Below are 27817 nucleotides of genomic sequence, written 5' to 3'. Positions count from 1 at the left end.
AATAATACAATTTCACAGGTGCAGTAACATGACATTTTGCATCACATCAAAATTATGATAACAATAATTTTTGAAATGACAATACAAATCAAATCTGATAATCTTAGACATTGACTAGACCTTTTCTCTTGAAATATAATAGGTGTAATAGGTTAGGCTTAAAACGACCCTCGGGTCAATAGCCTAGTAACCACATATGAACCTGTAAATCTATTAAGGGGCCTATCTCAAATTCCTAATTGCCAAAAAGCTCAGTCTGGTTAAGTGACTTCTCAAGGTAACACAGTAGGCAAATGATGGTGGAAAAATTCCAACTGTCTACCCCTGGTACTGAGAGCACCTCATTAGCAAGCCAGAGGCTTAAGACTCCTCTGTGGTAACTGTCAGCTTATCTGCATTTATCCAAGGTTTTTGACAGTGTAGTAGCTCAATTTTGCATCATCAACAAACTGGTCAAATCCAATATAAATCCTTGTGTGTCCAACTGGATTGCCAGGTGGTGCAATAATAAACAATGCTCTGTTAGGGTTACTGCTTCACTATCCCGCAAGGGACATGTCACCAGTGGTGCATCCCAGAGCTCTGCTTTGGGACCACTTCAACTTGGCATCTACTTTTTCTGATGTTAAATCTGATATATAAGGCCTCTGGTTAACTAAGTTCATGGAAAATTATAAGCTGAAGCTCATAAACTACCCTGCACACACTCGGATCCTCCAAGAAAACTTAACTCGAACAAACCTATGGCATCAAAATCATGGTCTAAAGCTGATTGCCAATAGAATTTAGCATCATGTAGTTTGAGAAATGAAAACTGTCACATGCCCATTAACTGAACAATACCCTACTTAAAATAGACACTGGGCACCTTCATGGGTAATGAACGCATATTTGATGGTCACTTATCCACTGTTATTAATAAACTCTTGTATATCACCTAACGGATTACTAAGGGCAACTCCTTTTGGTGTAAAGAGGTCACCGTTCTCTTCTCATCCCTCATAAGGCCCATACTAGAATACAGTGTACCCTTTGGTTTGGACTTAAACAAATACTTATCCAAACTTAAAAAAAAGATTCCTCATTAAAAATGAAGATTTCAAGGATGAGCTCCCCATGGTATCCAGTCCATCAAAAAGCCCTGTCTTTCTATTTCTGTCTTCTACGTCACCTAAAGATAACTATGGATCAATCAATATACCTGGTCTACAAAGTTATAAATGACCGGGTCTTGCTCTACTGCAACACAAATCCAACAACAAGGGACCAAAATCTATATTGAAACATAAATAGAAAATGCTGGAATGACAGATATTTCTCCCAAAGAATTTCCCACCAGAGGAACAAATTCACACTTTTTGTAAAACAAAGCATGTCCCTCACTATCTTCAACTCAATAAATGGATGGAAAACCACAAATTTACCCCAGGCCTAAGTCTATTTATCCTTAATGGGTAGGGGTTGTAACTAGCTGGGTGTCCCAGTGGGACTGTAATGGTTTCAAAAGCCTTTAATGGTCTATTGCCTGCAAGCAATGACTAAACCTGTGAAGCGATATACCACAAGAGATATGTATTCGGAGATACAAAGTGTGACTTTAATGTGTCTTCTAGATTACTGTATGATCTCAAGAAACTTTGACAAAGAGAGTTGAAGAGTTACACTTGGTAATAAGTAACATATAAATATAAATTTGTTTATATATTTATCTGAAATGTGTTAAAGGGGTAGCTGGCCCATTTTCAGCTTAGACATGAGGGGGATGAGATTCCCACATTGAACAAGTACAAATGCAATTATACAGGTACCAAAAGAACAGTTTTTAATATTACTAGGACTTAAATATGAAAGGCAAGGAATATTTAGCACAAGATGTCCATGGATAGGTACTATTTCAGATGGCAATTTTGATATGTTTGTGGATGAGAGATGGATTATAAAGAAGTTTTGAAAATATGCTTTGAACTTAGTTTTCCAGATTGCCTGGGAAAGGGATTACACAGTATGGACACTGCTCATGAAAAGCTGCTGTCAACAAGTTTGTCAGTAGTGGGAGATGCAAAAACAGGGAATAAAAGTACACATTGTCTAAGCGGGGGAGTGCTAAAAAAGGAAATCTAATAAATTATTGTCTCTGAGCTGACTGCAGTCAGAACTAATCAAGTAATGAGTTTCACGCAGTTTTTTTGTACTCTTTGTTCCTACATTGTGTGAAATGGAGTTTGTACACATGAGTTTGGAGGGACAGCTTTCTGTAACTCCTGCAGCAGAATTTCTTTTATAGGGAAAAAAATGTCCGTGTTAAATGCATTGCTTCAATTAGTTCTGACCAAGATGATGTCCAACCTGATGAATCCCTAGGAAGCTACAAAGTCAGAAGATTAAATAAAGTACTAGAAGCATCTAACTCATCTGGTTGGAGAAAGACGCAAATGTGAGAGCTATGCATAGGTCAGCATGTCAGTTAGGGTTAATGAGTCAAGCTCGCACATTTGTATTATGGGCTGCTCCCAGGATGGATCTTGTAACCCTGTTACATACAGAGCTAAGTTTACAGATGTTGGTCTGACAGAGATTAAATGGCATATAGAAACAGGGGGAGAACTACATGGCAATGTTTGTTTCTTTAACTGTCACAACTTTGAATGTCTTTTTCACAGTAGAGGAGGGTTGCTTTAGATTTTGACAAAACTACATCAAAGTAAAATGCCTCAATATTTCAAAGGCATTACCTAGACAACAAAGCCTCAGATGTAGTTTGATACCCACTGGGGTCCATTTCAGGGCTCCAGACTTTCTTGGCACCATATTCATAGACTTGGTCTTGAAGGGATGGAGCAGTATGGAGCTGTTAGAGACGATTTTTTTTCTAAAGCATGAAAGCGATATAAAGCATGAGTGTTCAGCTTCGACTATGGTGGTGAGGGTGCATGATTGGCTGGGTGAGAGGGCAGATAATATTACAATCTGCACCATCTGCATCTTCAACAATAAAAAAATCCAATGCAGTGTTGTCACATATCATTTACGGAGAGGAAAAAGAAGAGACAAGCTGTAGAACTGCAGGGTACACCAGCTGTCACTACCTTGACAGAGGAAAGATGTGAACTGAACTTTACTATATAAAGTGTAAGCCATTGTTGAAAAAAATGACATCTTGAATTGTAACCCAGATTATACCATCTGATCAAGCAGACAGTCATGTGATATGTATTAAATGCCTTGCTGAAGTCCAGGAAAAGGATGCTTCTACATCGGCCTCTTTTCATGGCAGTTGCAATGTAATTAGATTATGAATCAGTGCAGTTTCTACATCATATTTAGGTAAGAATCCATATGGAAATCAATTAGTAGATTATAACTGTAGCAGTGTAAGTTGTAGATGAAACACTTTTTCAAACTGTTTTGCAAGTTTGCTCATGAAACAGATTGAAAGAGATATGCTGATAATACTTTTTATGTAAAAAACTCATTACAAAGCCCCTTCTTCATTTCCTCCTTTGAGACGCTGCAGAAGCGTTTTACATACAAAAGCGCACCATATACTCCATACAGCCTTTCAGTCCTCAGCAGGATATGATTGGCATATACTCCATGCAGCCTTTCAGTCCTCAGCAGGATATGACTGGTTGCATGCATGTCATGGTTGAAAATAGAAGGCTTCAATCAGGTTTCTAATACTCCAAAGATCTCAAACTTATGCAGTGCTAACAAGTACTCATACTCTGGTATTTGTCAGCAATACACTTAGCAGTGGTCAACAGTGGTTTAGGTCCTTTAGTCTAAGTCAACAACTAGTCTGAGAGGTAGCTGAGTCGGTAATTTGGGTTCATCTTGTAAGTGAGCACAAACTGGGTGGCTGTCCCTGTGGCAAACCAAGTCTTTTCTTATGTGAAACAGTAAACTGACTTTAGGAATGTTAACCTTTGCTCTTGGGCAAGTGATGGTTGAGAAAGATTTAGACCATCTGAAGTACAATACGAGAAAGGTGAGGAAGGTATATTTCATCATATCAGAGGAGACCAGGATGCTTGTACTCATAAGCAAGGAGAACAGGCATGATATATTTAGGAAAAGCAGTGTCAGTGGTGCAACAGGTAGCACACTTGCCTTTTGTGCAGAAGACTGTGGATTCTATTCTCACACCATGTAGATCAATACTCATACTACAGTGCAGCATACGCAGGGTTACTGATACTACAGTGCAGCATATGCAGGGTTACTGATACTACGGTGCAGCATACGCAGGGTTACTGATACTACAGTGCGGCATGAGCAGGGTTACTGATACTACAGTGCAGCATGAGCAGGGTTACTGATACTACAGTGCAGCATATGCAGGGTTACTGATACTGCAGTGCAGTGTGAGCAGGGTTACTGATACTACAGTGTGGCATGAGCAGGGTTACTGATACTATAGTGCAGCATATGCATGGTTACTGATACTACAGTGCAGCATACACAGGGTTACTGATACAGGTGTATATCACATAATCGAAATCTCAAAATATCGAACACCATAAACTTGAACTTCGAATGTCGAAATGTGATAAAATCGAAAGCTCAGAACAGCAAATTTTTTCCCAGGGAAAAAAATTGCTGTTCCAAGAAACACACACACAACACAAGCACACCAAAAAAAGTAATCCACACATATACACTTAAAATCCTACTTCTAACCCTACACTAAACTGTACATACACTACTATCAATCCACTTACCTTAACCCAAACCCTAACCCTAAGGTCCCTAACTATCGCACACTCACCTTACCCGCTCCCTAACCCTAAGGTCCCTAACTATCGCACACTCACCTTACCCTCTCCCTAACCCTAAGGCCCCTAACTATCACACACTCACCTTACCCGCTCCCTAACCCTAAGGGCTTTAACTATCCCATTCCCACACTCACCTTCACCCGGTCCATTTGCACACTTACCTTAACCCGGTCTGTAACCTTCTCACCACAGTGGAGGAAATAGCGAAGTAGCAGAAACAGTCCACCAAATTCTTTCCCTAGGAAAGAATTCAATGTTCTGCAGCTTCACTATTTTCAACGTTCACTGTTTTGGGTTCGATATTATAACATTCGATGTTTTACTACTTCAATGTTATAATATAAACCTACTGATACTACTGATACTACAGTGTAGCATATGTAGGGTTACTGATACTACAGTGCAGCATACGCAGGGTTACTGATACTACAGTGCAGCATGAGCAGGGTTACTGATACTAAAGTGCAGCATACACAGGGTTACTGATACTACAGTGCAGCATGAGCAGGGTTACTGATACTACAGTGCAGCATATGCAGGGTTACTGATACTACAGTGCAGCATGAGCAGGGTTACTGATACTACAGTGCAGCATATGCAGGTTACTGATACTACAGTGCAGCATATGCAGGTTACTGATACTACAGTGCAGCATGAGAATGGTTACTGATACTACAGTGCAGCATGAGAATGGTTACTGATACTACAGTGCAGCATACGCAGGGTTACTGATACTACAGTGCAGGATGACCAGGGTTAATGATACTACAGTACATCATGAGCAGGGTTACTGATACTACAGTGCAGCATACACAGGGTTACTGATACTACAGTGCAGCATGAACAGGGCTACTGATACTATACTGCAGCATGGGCAGGGTTACTGATACTACAGTGTAGCATATGCAGGGTTACTGATACTACAGTGCAGCATATGCAGGGTTACTGATACTACAGTGCAGCATACACAGGGTTACTGATACTACAGTGCAGCATGAGCAGGGTTACTGATACTACAGTGCAGCATACGCAGGGTTACTGATACTACAGTGCAACATATGCAGGGTTACTGATACTACAGTGCAGCATGAGTAGTGTAATGATACTGCAGTACAGCATGAGCAGGGTTACTGATACTACAGTGCAGCATAAACAGGGTTACTGATAATATAGGGCAGCATGAACAAGGCTACTGATACTATACTGCAGCATGAGCAGGGTTACTGATACTACAGTGCAGCACATGCAGGGTTACTGATACTACAGTGCAGCATGAGCAGGGTTACTGAAACTACAGTGTAGCATGAGCAGGGTTACTAATACTACAGTGCAGCATATGCAGGGTTACTGATACTACAGTGCAGCATGAGAAGGGTTACTGATACTACGGTGCAGCATACGCAGGGTTACTGATACTACAGTGCAGGATGACCAGGGTTAATGATACTACAGTACATCATGAGCAGGGTTACTGATACTACAGTGCAGCATACACAGGGTTACTGATACTACAGTGCAGCATGAACAGGGCTACTGATACTATACTGCAGCATGAGCAGGGTTACTGATACTACAGTGCAGCATATGCAGGTTACTGATACTACAGTGCAGCATGAGCAGGGTTACTGAAACTACAGTGCAGCATGAGCAGGGTTACTGATACTACAGTGCAGCATATGCAGGGTTACTGATACTACAGTGCAGCATGAGAAGGGTTACTGATACTACAGTGCAGCATACGCATGGTTACTGATACTACAGTGCAGCATACGCAGAGTTACTGATACTACAGTGCAGCATGAGTAGTGTAATGATACTGCAGTACAGCATGAGCAGGGTTACTGATACTACAGTGCAGCATACACAGGGTTACTGATACTATAGTGCAGCATGAACAAGGCTACTGATACTATACTGCAGCATGAGCAGGGTTACTGATACTACAGTGCAGCATATGCAGGATTACTGATACTACAGTGCAGCATGAGCAGGGTTACTGAAACTACAGTGCAGCATGAGCAGGGTTACTGATACTACAGTGCAGCATATGCAGGGTTACTGATACTACAGTGCAGCATATGCAGGGTTACTGATACTACAGTGCAGCATGAGCAGGGTTACTGATACTACAGTGCAGCATATGCAGGGTTACTGATACTACAGTGCAGCATGAGCAGGGTTACTGATACTACAGTGCAGCATACGCAGGGTTACTGATACTACAGTGCAGCATGTGCAGGGTTACTGAAACTACAGTGCAGCATGAGCAGGGTTACTGATACTACAGTGTAGCATATGCAGGGTTACTGATACTACAGTGCAGCATATGCAGGGTTACTGATACTACAGTGCAGCATGAGCAGGGTTACTGATACTACAGTGCAACATACACAGGGTTACTGATACTACAGTGCAGCATGAGTAGGGTTAATGATACTACAGTACAGCATGAGCAGGGTTACTGATACTACAGTGCAGCATACACAGGGTTACTGATACTACAGTGCAACATGAACAGGGCTACTGATACTATACTGTAGCATGAGCAGGGTTACTGATACTACAGTGCAACAAATGCAGGATCACTGATACTACAGTGTAGCATATGCAGGGTTACTGATACTACAGTGCAGCATATGCAGGGTTACTGATACTACAGTGCAGCATGAGCAGGGTTACTGATACTACAGTGCAGCATATGCAGGTTACTGATACTACAGTGCAGCATATGCAGGTTACTGATACTACAGTGCAGCATGAGAATGGTTACTGATACTACAGTGCAGCATGAGAATGGTTACTGATACTACAGTGCAGCATATGCAGGGTTACTGATACTACAGTGCAGGATGACCAGGGTTAATGATACTACAGTACATCATGAGCAGGGTTACTGATACTACAGTGCAGCATACACAGGGTTACTGATACTACAGTGCAGCATGAACAGGGCTACTGATACTATACTGCAGCATGGGCAGGGTTACTGATACTACAGTGTAGCATATGCAGGGTTACTGATACTACAGTGCAGCATATGCAGGGTTACTGATACTACAGTGCAGCATGCACAGGGTTACTGATACTACAGTGCAGCATGAGCAGGGTTACTGATACTACAGTGCAGCATATGCAGGGTTACTGATACTACAGCGCAACATATGCAGGGTTACTGATACTACAGTGCAGCATGAGTAGTGTAATGATACTGCAGTACAGCATGAGCAGGGTTACTGATACTACAGTGCAGCATAAACAGGGTTACTGATAATATAGGGCAGCATGAACAAGGCTACTGATACTATACTGCAGCATGAGCAGGGTTACTGATACTACAGTGCAGCACATGCAGGGTTACTGATACTACAGTGCAGCATGAGCAGGGTTACTGAAACTACAGTGTAGCATGAGCAGGGTTACTGATACTACAGTGCAGCATATGCAGGGTTACTGATACTACAGTGCAGCATGAGAAGGGTTACTGATACTACGGTGCAGCATACGCAGGGTTACTGATACTACAGTGCAGGATGACCAGGGTTAATGATACTACAGTACATCATGAGCAGGGTTACTGATACTACAGTGCAGCATACACAGGGTTACTGATACTACAGTGCAGCATGAACAGGGCTACTGATACTATACTGCAGCATGAGAAGGGTTACTGATACTACAGTGCAGCATATGCAGGTTACTGATACTACAGTGCAGCATGAGCAGGGTTACTGAAACTACAGTGTAGCATGAGCAGGGTTACTGATACTACAGTGCAGCATATGCAGGGTTACTGATACTACAGTGCAGCATGAGAAGGGTTACTGATACTACAGTGCAGCATACGCATGGTTACTGATACTACAGTGCAGCATACGCAGAGTTACTGATACTACAGTGCAGCATGAGTAGTGTAATGATACTGCAGTACAGCATGAGCAGGGTTACTGATACTACAGTGCAGCATACACAGGGTTACTGATACTATAGTGCAGCATGAACAAGGCTACTGATACTATACTGCAGCATGAGCAGGGTTACTGATACTACAGTGCAGCATATGCAGGATTACTGATACTACAGTGCAGCATGAGCAGGGTTACTGAAACTACAGTGCAGCATGAGCAGGGTTACTGATACTACAGTGCAGCATATGCAGGGTTACTGATACTACAGTGCAGCATATGCAGGGTTACTGATACTACAGTGCAGCATGAGCAGGGTTACTGATACTACAGTGCAGCATATGCAGGGTTACTGATACTACAGTGCAGCATGAGCAGGGTTACTGATACTACAGTGCAGCATACGCAGGGTTACTGATACTACAGTGCAGCATGTGCAGGGTTACTGAAACTACAGTGCAGCATGAGCAGGGTTACTGATACTACAGTGTAGCATATGCAGGGTTACTGATACTACAGTGCAGCATATGCAGGGTTACTGATACTACAGTGCAGCATGAGCAGGGTTACTGATACTACAGTGCAACATACACAGGGTTACTGATACTACAGTGCAGCATGAGTAGGGTTAATGATACTACAGTACAGCATGAGCAGGGTTACTGATACTACAGTGCAGCATACACAGGGTTACTGATACTACAGTGCAACATGAACAGGGCTACTGATACTATACTGTAGCATGAGCAGGGTTACTGATACTACAGTGCAACAAATGCAGGATCACTGATACTACAGTGCAGCATGAGCAGGGTTACTGATACTACAATGCAGCATGAGCAGGGTTACTAATACTACAGTGCAGTATATTCCGGGTTACTGATATTACAGTGCAGCATATGCAGGGTTACTGATACTACAGTGCAGCATGAGCAGGGTTACTGATACTACAGTGCAGCATACACAGGGTTACTGATACTACAGTGCAGCATGAGCAGGGTTTCTTCACTCTGGACTGTGCTGCCCTTTGGATGAGATGTTAAACAGAGGTCCCATCTGCTTGAGTTGGTGATAGCTCAGGTGAATGTAAAAGATCCCATGGCATCTGTGGGACAAACCCAATTAACAAGGATAGATAAATAAATGGAAAAAGAGTAATAGTTGGTGATGGTTGAAGTAAGGCAAGGCAATAAACACACAACAGAGAACAGAAAGGGAACTGACAGAAACAGCTGTGTCTGGACTGTGCAAAGCTGTTTTGCAAACCATTTGAAGAGTTAATTTGGAGGACAGAAAACCAAGCAGAACTCAGGAACTGGTACAAAAAAACTTCAATAATAGTAAAAATGACCAGGTAGCCCAAAACCTGCAGTGAAGCTTTATTGCCAAATTTAAAAACTGTGGTTATGCCAAAGTTAAAAATTATGGTTATGCCACTTTGGAGCACTGACATACAGTTTCTGGCATACTAGGTATATGATCCCTATTTTTTAAGCTGATACAAGTTGGTTAATTTTTGAAGCACCAGTAGTATGCCAGACTGAACACAAACAAAAAAATGAATCAAATGCATAACCATTAACAAAGCAAAAACCTGAACAAAATTAAAAGCAAATGCATTATTTTCCGTGGTCTGATATAAAACTCTTTACTTGCATCACAGTATATTCCTGTCATACATTATAAAATACATTTTAAAAATACAATAAATTAAACATGAAAAAATAATTTCAAATGACAGTGAAGTTTATAATTAGGCTAATTAGTATGGCTTACCTGATACAATTGTAATTCCTTCTTTACAGCAAAAATTAATAAAATATTGTTTTCCACAAGTTTATCTATTAGTTGTCCAAGTGAAGGGTACTCCTGCAAAACAAAAATTACTTCTCTAGAATGTATATATACAATATGTCTAGTAAACATTACTATCAGAGTATTTAGTAAATTACACAAAATATGCAAGAAATACCTACGCAGTGATACCAAGCATTCATTTATTAGTGTGCCATTAGAACACAAGCTAGTGTAATGATTACTTGAAAATGTGTTAAGTATGTACATATGTCTATAAACTTATGCAGAACTCCAGAAGTATTTTACAGTTCTGCTTATAAACATTAAATACACAATAAAAGGTGTATTTTATAATCTTTATAATGCTTTGACTGTTATCAGTCTAATCCAGTTCCATCCAAATATTCCATTTTGCTATTATGAATTTTGCTAAATTTTAAATATAAAAACTTAACATTCTGCATTGTAACATCGAAAGTATACAGACGTCCCATCCTTCACTGGAACAAGAAAAGTATCACTCCAAATCCATCACTAGATTTCTTATCTCAGTAAAATTGTACTATAGTCCAAACAGTCACCCTATGTAGTGTGTAATATATTAGGCACAAAGTTACCTTTGATGGTGTACTGTTGTGCTGAAGTATTTTAAGCTTTTTCTCTTTATTACTTTCAATTTGTTGTGTGGCTTAAAATTCAAAATTCTACTGCATTGCATTGTATTTAAATATCTCTGTTGCACCCTGTTAATGTTGTGAAACTTTATGTAAAATCTGTGTGACTTCTGATGATTAGCTGTATTTATACACTGCCACTGTTATTTTCATGGCCGAAAAGAGTTTAAGGACCAGCCCCCCCACATGCACAGTTAGCAAAAGAATAAATAAAATCAATGTCTTTTGCTTTAATATATGCATTTTAGGATTATAGTCACTTGTTGAAATCACCCAAGTTTGAGTTACAGCTAATTGTTTGTGATGTCATTTGCTCATGTTTCTTTACTGGCATGTCAACAAAGTGAGATGAAGAATACTTACAGGATAATGACTTGTGGGTGGTTTGAAGTCATTGCACCTGGGACAAAGAGAGAGAGGCAGGTGTTACACTGCCTGTCAGTGATTACTCTTTTTGTAAGGTGCAGCAACAATGAAAATAATAAAGTAATGGGGGTGTGGGGGTAATATCGCTCACAGAGGGGGTTGCAGGGGGTCAAAAATGCATTGTATTAGTGTCACGTGTTTTGAATCCGATGAACCTGAGTGCATCATACCTCTCAACCTCTTAGTGTAAGAAATCTGTAATGGAGGAGCAAAGGCCCAAATATAGGCACAGATTATTGCTCTTGTAAACTTAGAAAGTTACTATAATAGGTTTGTGTAACCATGCAGTTCCTGAAAGATATAAAGTCTGAAACTCAAATGTGTATAATTATTTAATATCTTCTGTCCTCAGCAATTAGCCAGAAAATGACAATTTTTTAAGCAACAGAGCAAAAGTTTGAAGCAAGAATATGGAAATTCTGCTTAAATATTGGCAGTTGAGAGGTACACATATATTCTGAAAATATATCGATTTGAGATACAATTTACAAGTACTGACAACAGAGCTGCTGTGATGCCAGATCCAATTAAATGAGCTCCTAAACTTGTAATGCACCTTATTTATTATTCTGTGAATAAGGAAGGCATTGGTTTTCATCTCATATATTATCTTGTTTGCTGTATGAAATGATGCGCTATACATATTCCAGGATTATTCTGGTATTAACAGACTCTACAGGAGTAATAATCTTGTACTACCTAAATAGGCTGGTGTTGTGTTACCTTTTGGTGTACTATGTACACTGACGTATTTATCTGTGTTTGCATATGCATCAGGCAAAGGACCAAGACTAGAGAGTTTTTTGAATTATAATTTATATCATCTTCAGCCATATTTTAAAGAAACAAAACATTTAACACATTTCAATGTATCTATCTATCTATCTATATATATATATATATATATATATATATATATATATACATATATTTACACACACACACACACACACACACACACACACACACACACACACATACATATGACATGCAAAATATAAGGCTTCATCAAAATGAATGGACAAATTACCATCACAGTAGATTTGGAGTACTCATTGTTTTCATCCAAGTGGCACTCTCCGTCGTTTGGAATGACAATTCCAGCCAGTTTGCTGTCCATTCCAAAATGGAAACCTGCATCACTTACAAACAACAATAAATGCATCGAGTCATTTCTCCAGCCAATTTTTTCCTACAATGAGAATAATAATCATATTAGCAATTAGCAATGATTTTATTTACAAATATATTAATTATAAATTTATGTAAATAATGGCAACTTTATTAAAAATTAAAAATATCCATTGCAAATAAAAATGTATCAATATATGAGATGTACAACAAACATTTTCCTTTATTTGCTGTCACGTTTCTACATCTCATCTCCAGTCCCATCCTGGCACACCTACATGAGAAGTTTAATATATTTTCATGTATTTTCATATGTCATATTAATACTCTGTGGTACTAAGTGGGTTTACTGCAGAAGCTCATGCACTAGTAGTTTGCAATACACTGGCTCTCTGCCACTTACTTGAATAAGCAAGGGCTCTAACTCCAACTATCCCAGCCTCCTATTTCTATATAGCTCTCTCAACACTTGACCCTATAAAGCTGTATAGCACTACAAGAACCACAACTCTAACCCTAAAACTCTCACTATTTCCCAACTGGAATCCCTGGTCCCTTACCCTAAACCTCTACTCTCCTTCCCTAATCCTAAAGTCCTCGATCGCTCCCTAAATCTAAAACTCCAATCCTGTCTGTAAACCTAAATTCCCTGATTGCTCCTTAACACTAATGCTGCACTCCATCTCCCTAACTCTAAAACTTCCTTCCTAATCCCCAAACCTAAAACTCCCTTCCGGTGTCCTAAACCCTAAAATATTATAGTCCTGCTTCCTAACCCTAAAATCATCGTCCCTTTGCCTTCCCATGGCTGCTTGCCTGAATTCGTATTTCAGTTCAAAGAAGAGAAGCAGTTTACATGTGCTACAAAGTATTCAGTCCCTGTCTTTGAGATAGTGGTTTCTGAAAGCAGCAACTTACATGTGCTACATTGTATTCAGTCCCTGTCTTTGAAATAGTGGTTTCTGAAAGCAGCAACTTACATGTGCTACAATGTATTCAGTCCCTGTCTTTGACATAGTGGTCTCTAAAAGCTTGGGACTTGAGTGCTTTTAGTGTTCATGTACAAAGCTGAATTTCTCATACAGAGAAAAATAGAAAGTTGTTTACAGCAATGCCCTTTTCAGCTACTTGCTCTGTCACAGGGGAATGTGCTCCTAACACCAGATGTATATTTTAAAGATGCACACCATCATTCCTCACATTGGTCATGTGATAATACAGCTGATAATACGGGGTTGCAGTAGTAAAGTTTTTTAGATGTCTACATCTGGAGTGAGACTGAAGTTCAAGTCACAGTGCCATAAATTCTACAAGAAAAGGGGGATATCTACTTTGTACAGCAGTCCGCTGCCTGCTGTGCATCATCAGCTTCTTGAATGACTTTCAAAAATTTCCAGCCATCTGCAACAACAGCCTGATCACCTGTTTTCTTGCTCACTGGTAAGACTTTTTTCTGTGTCACATTTTTAGTATGGATGCTATCAGGCAGAATTCCAGCAAATGTAAGCCAAGTTTTACTCTTAATGCAGCAGAACAACCAGATAAAATATGGAGTAAATTGCAATGTTGGTATACACAACACATTACTAAGTGTAAAACCTTATTAGGGCAAGATGACATATAGGCAAGTAAGTGGATTGTAACATTTGATTGGTATTTGCAACAAAAAAATAAAGTATATCATAGTAAATATTTATTGTGTGATTCAAGAGAAACTGCATTTTGTGTATTATGCCATAAAAAAGTATTGCATGATATTGCTAAAAAAATAGACTGTGCAGACAGATCTGTTCTTGATAAAGAATTAATTAAGGGTACACAGTTTTCATTATATCCAGATCTAAAGCAGTTATGTCCTGTCAGTACATTAATCTCTGAATTACAATAGCAATCAAATCTTTTATTGACAGAGTCCCCTGTAGATCTTGTAACTCCCTTTAAAAATTATGTACAAGCATGGAATGATGCCATGGCTACACATACAGATGAGGACAGAAATAAAGCTTATGATACATTGACAGAAGAATTTAATACATTTTTAAAAGAAAAACAAAGTGAGTTTAAAATGTTCAGAAATGACATACAAGATCTCTGTCAAAAGTGCATAGGAGCCCTGCAGTCAACAGAGGAATCTAATAACAGGTATCATACCTCCCTTAAACACTTACAGGTAGAAATGGCAGACCTTAAACCAGAGTCTGAAGGAAAAGGAAGAAGAATTAGATGAATTAACAGAGACTAACCTCCAAAATACTATTTTGATATCCCATCTTAAGGAAGAGTTAAAAAACACAAAACCAGTCCAAATTATAGTACAGGGACAGGGAACCACTACAGATTTATATACACAGTCTAGATTATTACAGAGCTTACCACAATGGAATGATAAAAAAAGGCATATTTTATAACATGCTTGCATTTGAAGAATGGGTGGCATACACAGCAGGATCTTATTTATGGACAGATGCATTACTTAGATGTTTCTGGATTTTCATTCCCAAATGTTTTAAAACTTTCATTCAATTAAAACAAGATGATTATCAGTTAAACACTAAAGTAGGATGTGTGACAACCATTTTAATGGCATTTACACAAGGGCAGCCTCTCACAGCCAAATTATTAGATATTTTAAAATTACTACCACAGATAAATTAATGGAACAAAGTGAACATTTCAGACTTGCATTTCAAATCATATATCAAAAAAAAACAGACAGAGACATGGGAAAAAGAGACATACAAAAACAGTTAATACATTGCTTCTTAGAACAAGTCAAAGGGGTTCCATGGGATATTAAATGTATCTATGAAGAAAATTCTGATGTCCTCACTGATTTGGTACAAAAACTAATGAGGGGACGGACTATGGCTGATGATGGGACATTATACTCGCATCATATCTTTGCATTTGAAGATAATAGTGAGCTATTTGAAGTAATTGGTGAGGTAAAAAACAGGGGAAGGCAAAGGTGGCGTGACCAACCACCAGCAGAAAGAGCTGCGTCAGCACCACCAGCTCCTGCCTCTATGTCTGTAGTATCAGGATTAAGCACAGGTAATGAGCAAAAGGCACCAACATGCTTCTTTTGTAAAAAATAGGACATGTTAAGCAAAATTGTGATCATTACAAAGCCTTGCGCAAAAAGAAGGAAGAACAGGGGGTGTTTCCAAAAAGAGAGCAAACACATTTACAAGAAAAGTCAGAAAAGCAGGATTATGTACAAAAACCTTACAATGCTGGTAAAGAGAGTTATAAGAGCCATCAATATACAGGAAAAGGGGAAGTATGCCCTGTAGATTTTCAAACAACTTCGCCTGTAAATCAGAAACATTGGATAGAACAGGCAGAAGGAATAGCTAGGCAACAGTTAAAAAAAAGAGATTGAAAAACCTAAATATGTAGATCGTTCAGACACAGAGGAAGATGACAAGCAAAAACATGAGGTGTGTCATATTGCATTTGATAATAAAGGAGAGGATGAGTGGATTTCCTTACAATAGGGATGTGCCCCCCCCCCACTCTGGTATCTTTCCTGACTACCTTTAAAAAGGATCGAGATGGACGACCACTGATTGATATTTGGGTAGAGGGGTCACTGTGGAAAAATGTCTTAATAGACACAGGAGCAGCAGTATCTGTCACAAACAGACAGTTACCAGCAAATCCTATAAAAAAGGTTTGCATTTCAACATTTAATGGCACAGGATGCTATGCAGTGAGTAGCCAAAATGTGGACATAAAGTTTAGTCAAGAGGGACAGACATGGAAGGGTGCATTTTTAATGCATCCATCTTGTTCAAATACCATTATTGGTAAGGACATTCTAGGGCCTTTAGGCATAGTAATTGATTTACCTAATGAAATTCTGTGGATGGGAGACAAACAACAAAGAGAGGAAGAGCAAAGTATAGGTTGCTATGCAATCTCTCTACCTGACAAACCTGAAAAGCCTACAGGCTATGCAAATACAGATAGTGAGGATGTATGGAATCATTTACAACAGCAATTCCCAAATATGTGGTCCAAGGGTCCCAGTGATTGTGGGAAACTAGAAAGCCCAGTAGGGGTAGGAAGTGATCAGAACTATATACCACCTTTTCAAAAACAACATTCCTAGGGATGCAGAAGAACATGTGGAAAAGTGTATTGCAGAATGTGATAAAGAAGGGATTATACTGAAGGGCAACAGTCCTACAAATTCACCAGTCTGGCCAGTTAAGAAAAAAGATGGTAGTTATCATCTTGTTATTGATTTATGGAAGGTTAATCAATATACTACTCCTAGAGCACATTTGATTCCAGGAGTCCCAGAGTTGGCTGCACATATTAAGCCACAAAATAAGTGGTTTACAGTAATAGATTTAGAAAATGGCTTTTTTGCAGTACCACTCAGGAAAAAAGATTGGCCAAGATTTGCCTTTATATTTAAAAACCAGCAATATGTCATGACAAGATTACCACAAAGGTTTCAAACCAGTCCAGTTATTTTTCATCAGACAGTAGGATCCATTCTACAACATTTGGAAAAGGATGATTCAGTAATACGTTACACTGATGATATTTTAATTCAGTCAGAAACAGTAAAGGAGCATGTACGGCTTCTTAAGAGAGTTTTTCATACTCTACAGCAAGCAGGGTTTAAGGTTAAAAGTGAAAAAAATGCAGTTTATGACACAAAAAGTTAAGTTTCTAGGTACTATTATAAAGCCAACAGGAAGGTCTCCTTACCCTATACGTGTACAAGGCATTTTACAAATGGCAAAGCCACTGGCTATAGCCGACTTACATAAATTCATGCGAATCATGAATTACAATAGGGAATTTATAGAGGATTATGCAATCGTGGCTGCTCCCCTATACAAAATGTTACAGGAACAAAAGAACTCCATTTTATTAGAGTGGGGATCTCATGAAGAGGAGGCATTTTCACAAATAAAAGTAAAACTAGCACAAGCTACAGAATTAATAGCAACCACACCTAGGTTACCGTTTGTGCTACAAGCAGCAGCAGGAAAAAAAAACACTGTCTGTGGTACTACTACAGGAATGGCCACATGCTAGCAACAACAGAATGGAAAAAACATTATGCCCAGTCACTTTCTTTAGCAGGAAGATGACTCCAGTGGAACTGGGCTACCATCCATGTATACAGCAATTATTAACCATTTACTGGGGTATTAAACCAACTGAATATTTGACTGTATTTTCCAGCATTATAGTACAAACACCATATCAAGCAGTAAAAGCTCTGATAGACAGTTTTGAAATGAATAAAATTACAGATGGTATTAGTCAGGCAGTCTTTGCAAAATGGATGGCACTTTTTGGAATGAAAACTGTTACTATACAGACAGGGGACAAATACTATTTGTCAAACCACATGGGATATGAAGGAAAACAGCATAACTGTTTAGAAAATATAATGTCATCTGATGTGCAATTTTTAGCATCTGATTTTGATCACTTTAAGCCATCCATCTTTGTGGATGGAGCATGATATTGGGACCAAGGCAGATACTGGACAGGATTTGCCATAGTTCCAGAGAATCCACAGCTGGGTTCTCCTGAACTAATCAAGTTACCAGGGCATATGTCAGCTTAAAGAGTTGAACTGGAGGCAGTACTGTATGTGCTAAAGTATTACAATCCTGTTAACATTTTTTCAGATAGTGCATACGTAGTAAATTCTTTAAGACTGCATATGGAAACCTGGGTAAGGCGAGGATTTGTGGATAGTGTAGGTAAACCATTATGGCATGCTGAAGTATTAGAAGACATATATAAAGTTATAACAATGTCGAAATAACAAGGACAGTATAGCATCTTAAAAGTATAAGCACATCAAAAGCCAACCAGTGAAACTTACAGATTAAATGCGTTAGCTGATACTTTGGCAAAACAAGCAGCACAAAATGGAAAATAACTTCCAGAATATGAGTATGCCAGTGTAGAAGTTAGTGTCTTAAAAGAGTTAGATGAAGAGTCAATAGAAAAAGACCTTGTAAATATACAAAAACAACAGGGCATAAAAGAAGAAACCAATCAATACAGATTAGCAGGTATGCCACCAAAGGAGTACTATGCATACACCACCTCCAAAGGGTTACAGTTGCCCTATGTACCATTTCAGTTGGTACGCTAGTTGGTCAAGTTAAATCACCAAATACTGGGCCATATAGAAACTGATAAGTTATGGGCAGTTGTAAAAGAAAAGTATTGGAACCCAAATATAAAAAAGGTCGGCAAGCTAATTGTAGAAGAATGTTTAATCTGTCTGCAGGTGAATGCTAAAAGCAAAAGGCCTCGGTTACATCGAGTACAGCCAGCAGATGCGCTATGGTATGCAGTTCAAATAGATTATGCAGGTCCATTACCAACAACAAAGGGAGGGTACAGGTATCTACTAGTAGTAGTGGACGTCTTTTCAAAATGGGTAGAAACAATTCCTACCAAAACCATGACAGCAAAGTCAACAGCAGAAGCCTTATGGAAAAATATTTTCTGTCATTGGGGATGGCCACGGGTCATAGAGTCAGACAATGGCCCACAGTTTATAAGTGATCTCATTAAACAAATGTGTAATTTGTTAGGCATACAGCAAAGGTTTCATGTACCATACCATCCACAATCTAATGGCATTGTAGAACATATGAATCGGACGTTAAAAGAATGTCTAAAAAAGGCATGCTTGGAAAAGGGCAATACATGGGTACATCATCTGCCTGGTATTTTAATGGGTATTTGAGCAACACCAAACAGCAAAATAGGTATTTCCCTGTATGAAATAATGACAGGCTGCAAAATGCCCATACAATTACCATTTGACCCAGATTTACTTAATGGTAAGCCCATGCTAGAAATCAGCAAACATCAGGAATGGCTAAAACAACTTACTAGTATATGTGACTATAATGCAAGGGAGCAAGCATTCCATCTATGGAAAAAGGTGCCAATATTACCAGCTGAAGAAAACCTTTCCTGTGGAACCAAAGTATTGGTAAAAACATACCAAATGGAAGGACCATGGGCTAGCAATTGGCAAGGCCCTTTTTAAGTAGTGGAACAAATTGGACCATTAGTGTACAAAATCAAAGGAAAAAAGAAAAATAGAACAATGTTGGTACATAAAGATCAACTAAGAATGATCAAAAATAGTGAGCAATGTAAATCTGATTAAATGTATTCTCTTGTAGGTTTCCAACAGAGAAGACCATAATGAAATTGACATGTTTTAAAGTGCATCCTTTTGGAAATCCAGTTTCGGATGACCAAAGGCAAAATGATTCAACAATGGAATTTCTATTTAAAGGATGTTTTTTTAAATTGAAAATAGCTATCATACTAACTATTATTGTATTGCTTAGTATTAAATTATACATACAACCTGTTAATCAAACTGTAAAGTTACATAAGAGAGAGAGTAAAGAAATGTGGAAAAATGAACAAGATTGGTCACCACCATTTAGCACTTTTTTGGCAAGGCAATGTTGGTATGCAAAAAGCATGAATGTTTCTAATTGTTGGGTTTGTAGTTTACTACCAAAATAACAGGGGTAATGCCTCTAATACCTATTCCACTAAATTCTCTTAGTAGTTGGAGGGTATTAATAAATGAAACAGGAGATCAGGTTATATATGTACAATTACGTAAAGCAAGAGTACAGTTATCTGCAATAGTGCAGGGGATCATATGTTTTCAACAAAATGGAACTGTTCCAGTGGGTAATAGCAATTGTATTCAAACAACTGAAATGATAAATTTTCACAACCACATACCAGTACGTGGAGTATTTTCTCATGGTTTTCCTATTTTAATACCAATTAAGGGTCAGTTAATATTAAGTGACACAGCAGTATTTCATTTTTCACAAAATGATAAAAATGAGTGTAAAACCAATATTACATGTTGGCGAAGTAAAACAGATAAAAACTTTACAGTTGTACATGATAAAACTCCTACTATGGGGCAAGTAAATGGCAGTCTGGTAAATAGCAGTGTTGTTCTATCAGATGGGTTATATTACATCTGTGGTAAATATGCTTATAAATGGTTACCAAAGGGATGGGATGGCACCTGTTATACAGGATTAGTGGTACCAGCAATGCATCATGTAAAAGTGTTACCAAAAGGAAGCATTAGAAATGCAAAAAAGAAAAGGGATATATTATCTGTGATTGAAAGTCCAGAAAACCCAGTAGATACCTTAGATACATCACGTATATATCATCAAAATGTTGCTTATATTAAATTAAAATATATGGATTTAGGAGATGACATAATCTCTGGAGCAGGTATTTTCCCTAGGTACGGGGCTGCAAAAGCCATCTGGGAGCTGAGAAAACTAGCTAAACTAGTTGAGGTATTGGCAAATGCCACTTTCAATGCAGTCCTTGACATTACTGTCGAAATGACAGCTATATGAACTATGGTTTTGCAAAATCGAATGGCATTAGATTACATATTAGCATCATAAGGGGGTACATGTGCATTAATAGGAGAACAATGTTGTACATTTATTCCAGACAAAACAGAATCTGTAAAAGCACATTTAGAAGTGATTGCACAAGTGTCTCGACATGCTAGAAAAAACTGGAATGATCATTGGAGTGAATGGTTTAGTAATCTATTTACAGGATGGACAGGAAAAATCACTGTATTTTTAATTTCTTTTATTGTTATTGTAATGCTTGGTTGCATATTATTTACATGTATTAAAGTTATTAAAGTCTGTTTAGTAAAAGCTAGTCAAGTTACTGTTGTTAATTGTCATAATGAAAAAGTATTATCAAATAATGCTGAATTTATTTCCCTGGTTGAAAATAAAAAAAAGGGAATTGTTAGAGTGTGCTCAACAATATACTAAGGTTGAAAGTAACTTTGCTACAAATATGCAACATAAAGTATAAGATAAAGCTTGCTTAAATGTAGAAATAGAGTTTAGCAATATGTGATTAGCACCCATACTAAATGACTGTGGCTTGGAAAATAAGGAATCTGCTGAATGGACATTTTTTCCTTACAAACAGGATGTATGCAAAAGCAAAAATGCAAAATCTGCTTTTAAAGAACACTATGACAACCTGTTTCCTTAAAAACATGTTTTTCTGCATATAAAAATAATAGACACAATATGTTTCCTTAAACAACAGGACAGGTTTATGATACTGTTACAATGTGTTTCCTTAAAAACATGTTTTTCTGCATTTGGTACAAGAACAGATGTTCTTATACAAAGATACAAATAGAATACTAAAGACAAAAAACAGGCTGTTCACACTGTCAGAAAAGCTGAAAAATAATATCATTAAGTCAGCAGTTTGCGTCAGCATCTGCAACAATCAGTATTGTTTCTACAGGATGAGCAATTCTTCAAAAGAGAATACCAAGAGGAAATGTATATGTATGTGCATGACTAAAATTGTATATAAAGATCTGTATTAATCCAGTTATGTTAGGGATATTGGTAGGGACACATTTGTCCCGAGGTAAATGTATCTCTCACATCATCTGTATTATATGAGAAGTAAAGTGGAACAGTACTTTAAGCTGCAACGTTAGTCGGTCTGGTTTATTATAAAAATTTATTTGTTACTGCTCTAAGTTGATGCTGCAAAGTATATTCTCTCATCAGTGTATATTTTGCAAGTTTCTGTATGCAACAGACTGTGAATGCAAATATAACCAGACTTTGATTTTAGCAGAATCCAGCCAGCAAGACTGAGTGTCTTAAGAAGACTTCAGATCCATCACAGTAAGCAACACCATATAATTTTTCACCTTCTTAAGATAATGTCTAGAACACACACACACGCACACACGCACACACGCACACAGACACACACGCACACATGCACACACGCACACACGCACACACACACACACACACACACACACACACACACACACACACACACACACACACACACACACACACACACACACACACACACATTCTCACTCTGTATACAGCCCCCTGCCCAGCTTAGTAATGGGTGCTAAACCTAATGCTGCCCCTTTCCCCAACCCTGCACTATACCTTAATAAAAACCTTCCCACACCACTACCACTATTCAGATGATTTTTATGGTAGTGTTATGGGGGGGTTAGTGTGAAGATCAGGAGAGGAAATACTTTTCCTCACTCAATCTTTTGTAATTTTGATATTTAGGGAATTCCATATTCTGTGTGTTTGAACTTCTTAATGTCAGTTTTTCATCGCTGCATTAAGAATGTTCAACCATTTAGAGGAGAACCATATATATCTCTATCTCTGTCTAGCTATCTAGTCTAACATTCAACTTTACCTTAAAATTATTTTCAAGTGATGGCCAGTAAAAAAACCTTGAAACCTTTGAAAAAGACAAACTGATGGTCTTACTAGTGACATCAGTACTACAGAAAATAAAAATGTATATAACAGGAGTGTCAAGCATATGGCCAGCTTATGGAAGTTTTTCTTTTTCTGACCCACAAAGTAATTTAAGTAAAACAGTAAAATGCAGAAGTAATAAATCCAAAAGCCCACCTACATTGCTACAGGATGTTGTAAATGGAAGTTTAACATGTAGTTATTACAAGCTTTGGATTGTTTTTATATTATTTACAGCTGTTAATCAAAGAACATTTGCTCTGATGGTTGGGTAAATTTCCTGTTCCTTAAGCAGTTTCTTTCTGAGAATCTGAGATCATGAAGACAAAAGATGGAATTTTAACCCAGTAAAATCTAATTACAATATTTAAGGCCTTTTAGTACTGCTGCTGACAACTTCAGTTTGGTATATCATTGCCACTGCCTTACTACTCATAACAACAGTGTCTTGTTTTATACTAAAATCGCTAAGACTAAGATTAAATGTAGGACATTTTATGACAGAACTACTAAATTATGGACTCCATTAACCATAGTACTTAAATCTGCTACAACAGTCTCAGTGTGCAGGAAAAGGTTACATGAATAAGATTTAAACTCATTACACTGTGGTTACAGACTCTTTAATGATAATTTTGGACCATAAGTTAATAATATATATTGCACATTTATCAATATTTAGTCACGTTATGGTAGTAAATATATTTTAGTGCACACAGGTAATAGTATCCCAGTGGTCCTTTCTTCAGATTCTTCACGCGGGCCTTTAGGATCAACTTTGCGTCTTTGAGCTCAGATAATGTAAAACAAACATTTTGTTTAAAATTAAGAGATTTTTTTGCTCTACTGATAAGCAAAGTATGGCTTAAGCTATCTGCATGTCCTTGAGTTTTATTTGTCTGAAACTATGAGCTTCAATTACTGCCCTAGTTATTCATTTAAAGTAACTAAAAAGAAATAAAGAATACTGTATTATGTGAAGCTAAGTCATTAGATACTTTAGAACTAGCTGCTGGCACTATACTGGCACTATACTGTTTCCTGTTTAATTTTAATGGCACTGCCTTACATAATTAATATCATACTATGGTGATAACTAAAACTGCAGGTGATGACTACAGGACATTACATCATTGTACTCTTCATAGGACATGACATCATTGTACTATTCATATGAATCCTGATTTGGTTGAACTTCAATAACAAACTGCATGAAAATGAGTTAAGTTAGAGGCAACATAAACATTTGTGTATAAGCAAATATAGACATTTGAATTATATAGCCATTCTATGTTTTTGTATAGGAAACTGCATTCTTGTAAACTTTTTTGTCTTGATACGCCAAAAAATTAGGCTTCGTTGTGGAGCTACTGCATACAATGTATATATGTTTGCAATTTGGTATGGTGATATATATTAAGTACATAAAAGTTTGATTCTCTGTACCTTCTCATCTAGGCATAGAATCCCATTCTTTTTCTACAGTTAAGAATATGGCAATAAAGATTTATTTTTTCAAATTTTAAAGTATTTTCTCCATGATTGTAAGGTACCAGTTCCAACAAAAGACAAAACTGCAATTTAGTTATGCCTACTTTTTCTAAAAAATCATTGGTGTCCTATTTTGGATACAATAGTTTCCACTCCAATAATTGTTATAATAAGCTAAGTCTGGAGCTCTTAGTTAAACACAGGAGTGTGCCCTACTCCAAAGCCACATACTGGATAATAGGTGGAACTATGAAATTGTGTCTTCTTCCACCCACCATACCCTGGCCATCCATGTGCAATGATTTCATACACATCAAATGTTTGGGTCTCTGTTCACTGTAAAGGAGCATTAAAATATTTCAGTAAAGCACTGCTCTTTCAGATTTCTTATGTGTTTAGTCAGGCAGTACAACTGTTAATGTGTTTACACTTAAAGCAGCAGTAAATGCTCTCACTCTGCAACTTTAAGGGGTTTTAAAGAATACAAATGATCCAGAAGACCCAGTAAATAGATATAAGGTAATTATTTTTGCTTGACATTGATAATCTTGTGGAGTTTACCTCTAAAGTGTAAGCAGATGGAGGTGAACACAAGAAGCATTAAAAAAAAGAAACAAGGTAATACTCAGCCCTGTGACATAGAATGATGAAGTTCTGACTACAATGCGAATAACCAGAATTCAGTTATTTGTTATTATCATGCATGCCATTTCAGTGAGCTGCAGTTTGCTGAAACTTATCAATCAAAGCATGGCACACTGCCGATTATATATCCAGAACTGGCTTTCCCATGTATTCTTCAGAGGCGCTTAGGCAGCTCAGATGATCTTTTTGTACTATGGGACTCCATAGTTTGGTCAAACAGACAGACACATAGACACACACGCATGCATATACATGTGCATCTGTTTAGTGTGTGTGTGTGTGTGTGTGTGTGTGTGTGTGTGTGTGTGTGCATACATGTATATGAGTGTGTTTGTGTGTGTGTGTGTGTGTGTGTGTGTGTGTGTGTGTGTGTGTGTGTGTGTGTGTGTGTGTGTGTGTGTGTGTGTGTTTGTATGTGTATGTGTATATGTTAGTTTCTGTGTAGTGGAAGTGGTTTCTGTCCAGTGAACACACCTAACTTTATAAAGCACTTTTAGAAGACAACTGTAGTATACAGCATATCTCTGAACTGTGCAATCAGTGTTCATTATTCTGTGTAGCTCATATACATACATGCAAAATTCCAACTGCCTGTTTAATATGTACTAATGTAGCACATTCTAAACAGGCAGCTGCATTACGTATTATACTGCAATATGTGCGTACTAAACAGGCAGCTGGTAAGTGTGTACAAATGCAGAACATGCGGAGCAGGCAGCTGCATTAGTGTGTATTCAACAGGCAGCTGGTAAGTATGCACTAATGCAGCACATGCAGAGCAGGCAGCTACATCAGTGCATACTCAACTGGTAGCTGGTAAGTACGCACTAATATAGCACATGCAGAGGAGGCAGCTGCATCAGTGCATACTCAACAGGCAGCTGGTAAGTATGTACTAATGCAGCACATGTGGGGCAGGCAGCTGCATCAGTGCATACTCAACAGGCAGCTGGTAAGTATGCACTAATACAGCACATGCAGAGCAGGCAGCTGCATTAATGCATACTCAACAGGCAGCTGGTAAGTATGCACTAATACAGCACATGCAGAGCAGGCAGCTGCATTAGTGCATACTCAACAGGCAGCTGGTAAGTATGCACTAATACAGCACATGCAGAGCAGGCAGCTGCATTAATGCATACTCAACAGGCAGCTGGTAAGTATGCACTAATACAGCACATGCAGAGCAGGCAGCTGCATTAGTGCATACTCAACAGGCAGCTGGTAAGTATGCACTAATGCAGCACATGCAGAGCAGGCAGCTGCATCAGTTCATACTCAACAGGTAGCTGGTAGATACGCACTGAAGCAGCACATACAAAGCAGGCTGATGCTCCAGTACATACTCAACAGGCAGCTGGTAAGTACACATGGGCAGCTGTTAAGTAAACAGTAACACGGTACATACTAAACAAGCAGTTGCATTACTAAATACTCACTAATGTAGCACTTCTACAACCCTCCTACATGGCTGTCGCAGCCTAAAGTGAAGGCATTTTCTGCATATTTGTCTTAGGGGTAGCCCTAGATTAGCTCCATCATATTTTCCTCTGTTAACTGTCTTCCTCCTTGCAGATCTGTTAATAACTACAAACATTTTGACAGGTTCCATTATTTCTGAAAGTACTGTCAAGACATTAGAAATAAAGTAGAAGTGTTAGTTCTATGCGTAAATCCAACATTCAGTAAAAAACGCAAGGAAGACCAGGCTGTGCTACAGTCTTAAACGTGTAATACTTTAAAACTCCTGTAGTGAAGACCCATGGGATATATGCAAATGACCCCCTAAGGACGTACCACTGTTTTAGCTACATGGCTTGTCAACACCAATGAGTTTTTATTTTTTTAAGTTTTTATGGGTACATTAAGACCAATAATGCCAAACATCTTAAGCTGCAGACATGCAAGTTTTAGCTTGTTTTAACATTGTCTGTACAGCATAAGTGGATTGTATGGCTTAAAAATCAATCCTAATGTTCATAGGTTCATAGGTAAGTACTAGGCTAGCTTCCCTTGTGGCCCATTTAAAGCAAGCCAATTTTCCTTTATGAGCTTAAAATAATCTGTCCCATTTAGTTATAGATTGGACTTACCTATCCCATTGTCAATAATTATATTTTACCCCTAATGAGAATAACTATGATCATACCATAGATAATATGAGGGGACCCGTGCATGGAATAAACCATTCAGAAGTTTCCTCTGACCTTTGTTTAATGTGTTTGGGGAATCCCAGCAGTGGAATCCTCTGTGAGATATACCTGTCCATACAAACCATTCTGTTGATGTTGCAGAACAGGTTTAGATCCCTAGACAGAGTATTTCTGATGCTCTTTGACTTGTTTTTGTGTAGTAAATCCAGAAGTAATGGGTCCAAGGATACCTTGCACATCAGACAAAGGCCACATATTAACAGTCTGTAGGATACCGAGTATAATGACAGGGCTTTGAGTCAGTCCAAGTAGGACATGTTGTTTAGCCCTTTTATTCTTTCAGTAAGGTATCTCTGTGGGAGTTTTACCTATTGCATATATCTGGACAGATACATGCCAAAGGGGGCATTACATTCAATGGTTGGTCAAATGAGGGGTGATTAAAAGGGG

General features: G+C 38.2%; 1 protein-coding gene across 1 annotated transcript in view; it reads right to left on the bottom strand.

Annotated features, from left to right (window-relative positions):
• ITGB6 (integrin subunit beta 6) overlaps positions 1-27817 on the bottom strand; it is a 920643-nt gene that overhangs the window by 418460 nt on the left and 474366 nt on the right. Inside the window, exons 7-8 of the mRNA XM_044074743.1 lie at positions 12608-12769; positions 10457-10549 (exon numbers count right to left, since the gene is read on the bottom strand). Coding sequence (XP_043930678.1) covers positions 10457-10549; positions 12608-12769 — 255 coding nt within the window. The remainder of the gene's footprint in view (positions 1-10456; positions 10550-12607; positions 12770-27817) is intronic.

Source organism: Protopterus annectens, chromosome 6.part0 (genome assembly GCF_019279795.1).
Source record: "Protopterus annectens isolate FY-2018-M chromosome 6.part0, PAN1.0, whole genome shotgun sequence".
Lineage (NCBI taxonomy): Eukaryota > Metazoa > Chordata > Ceratodontiformes > Protopteridae > Protopterus > Protopterus annectens.
This window is presented reverse-complemented; position numbering and strand designations above follow the sequence as displayed.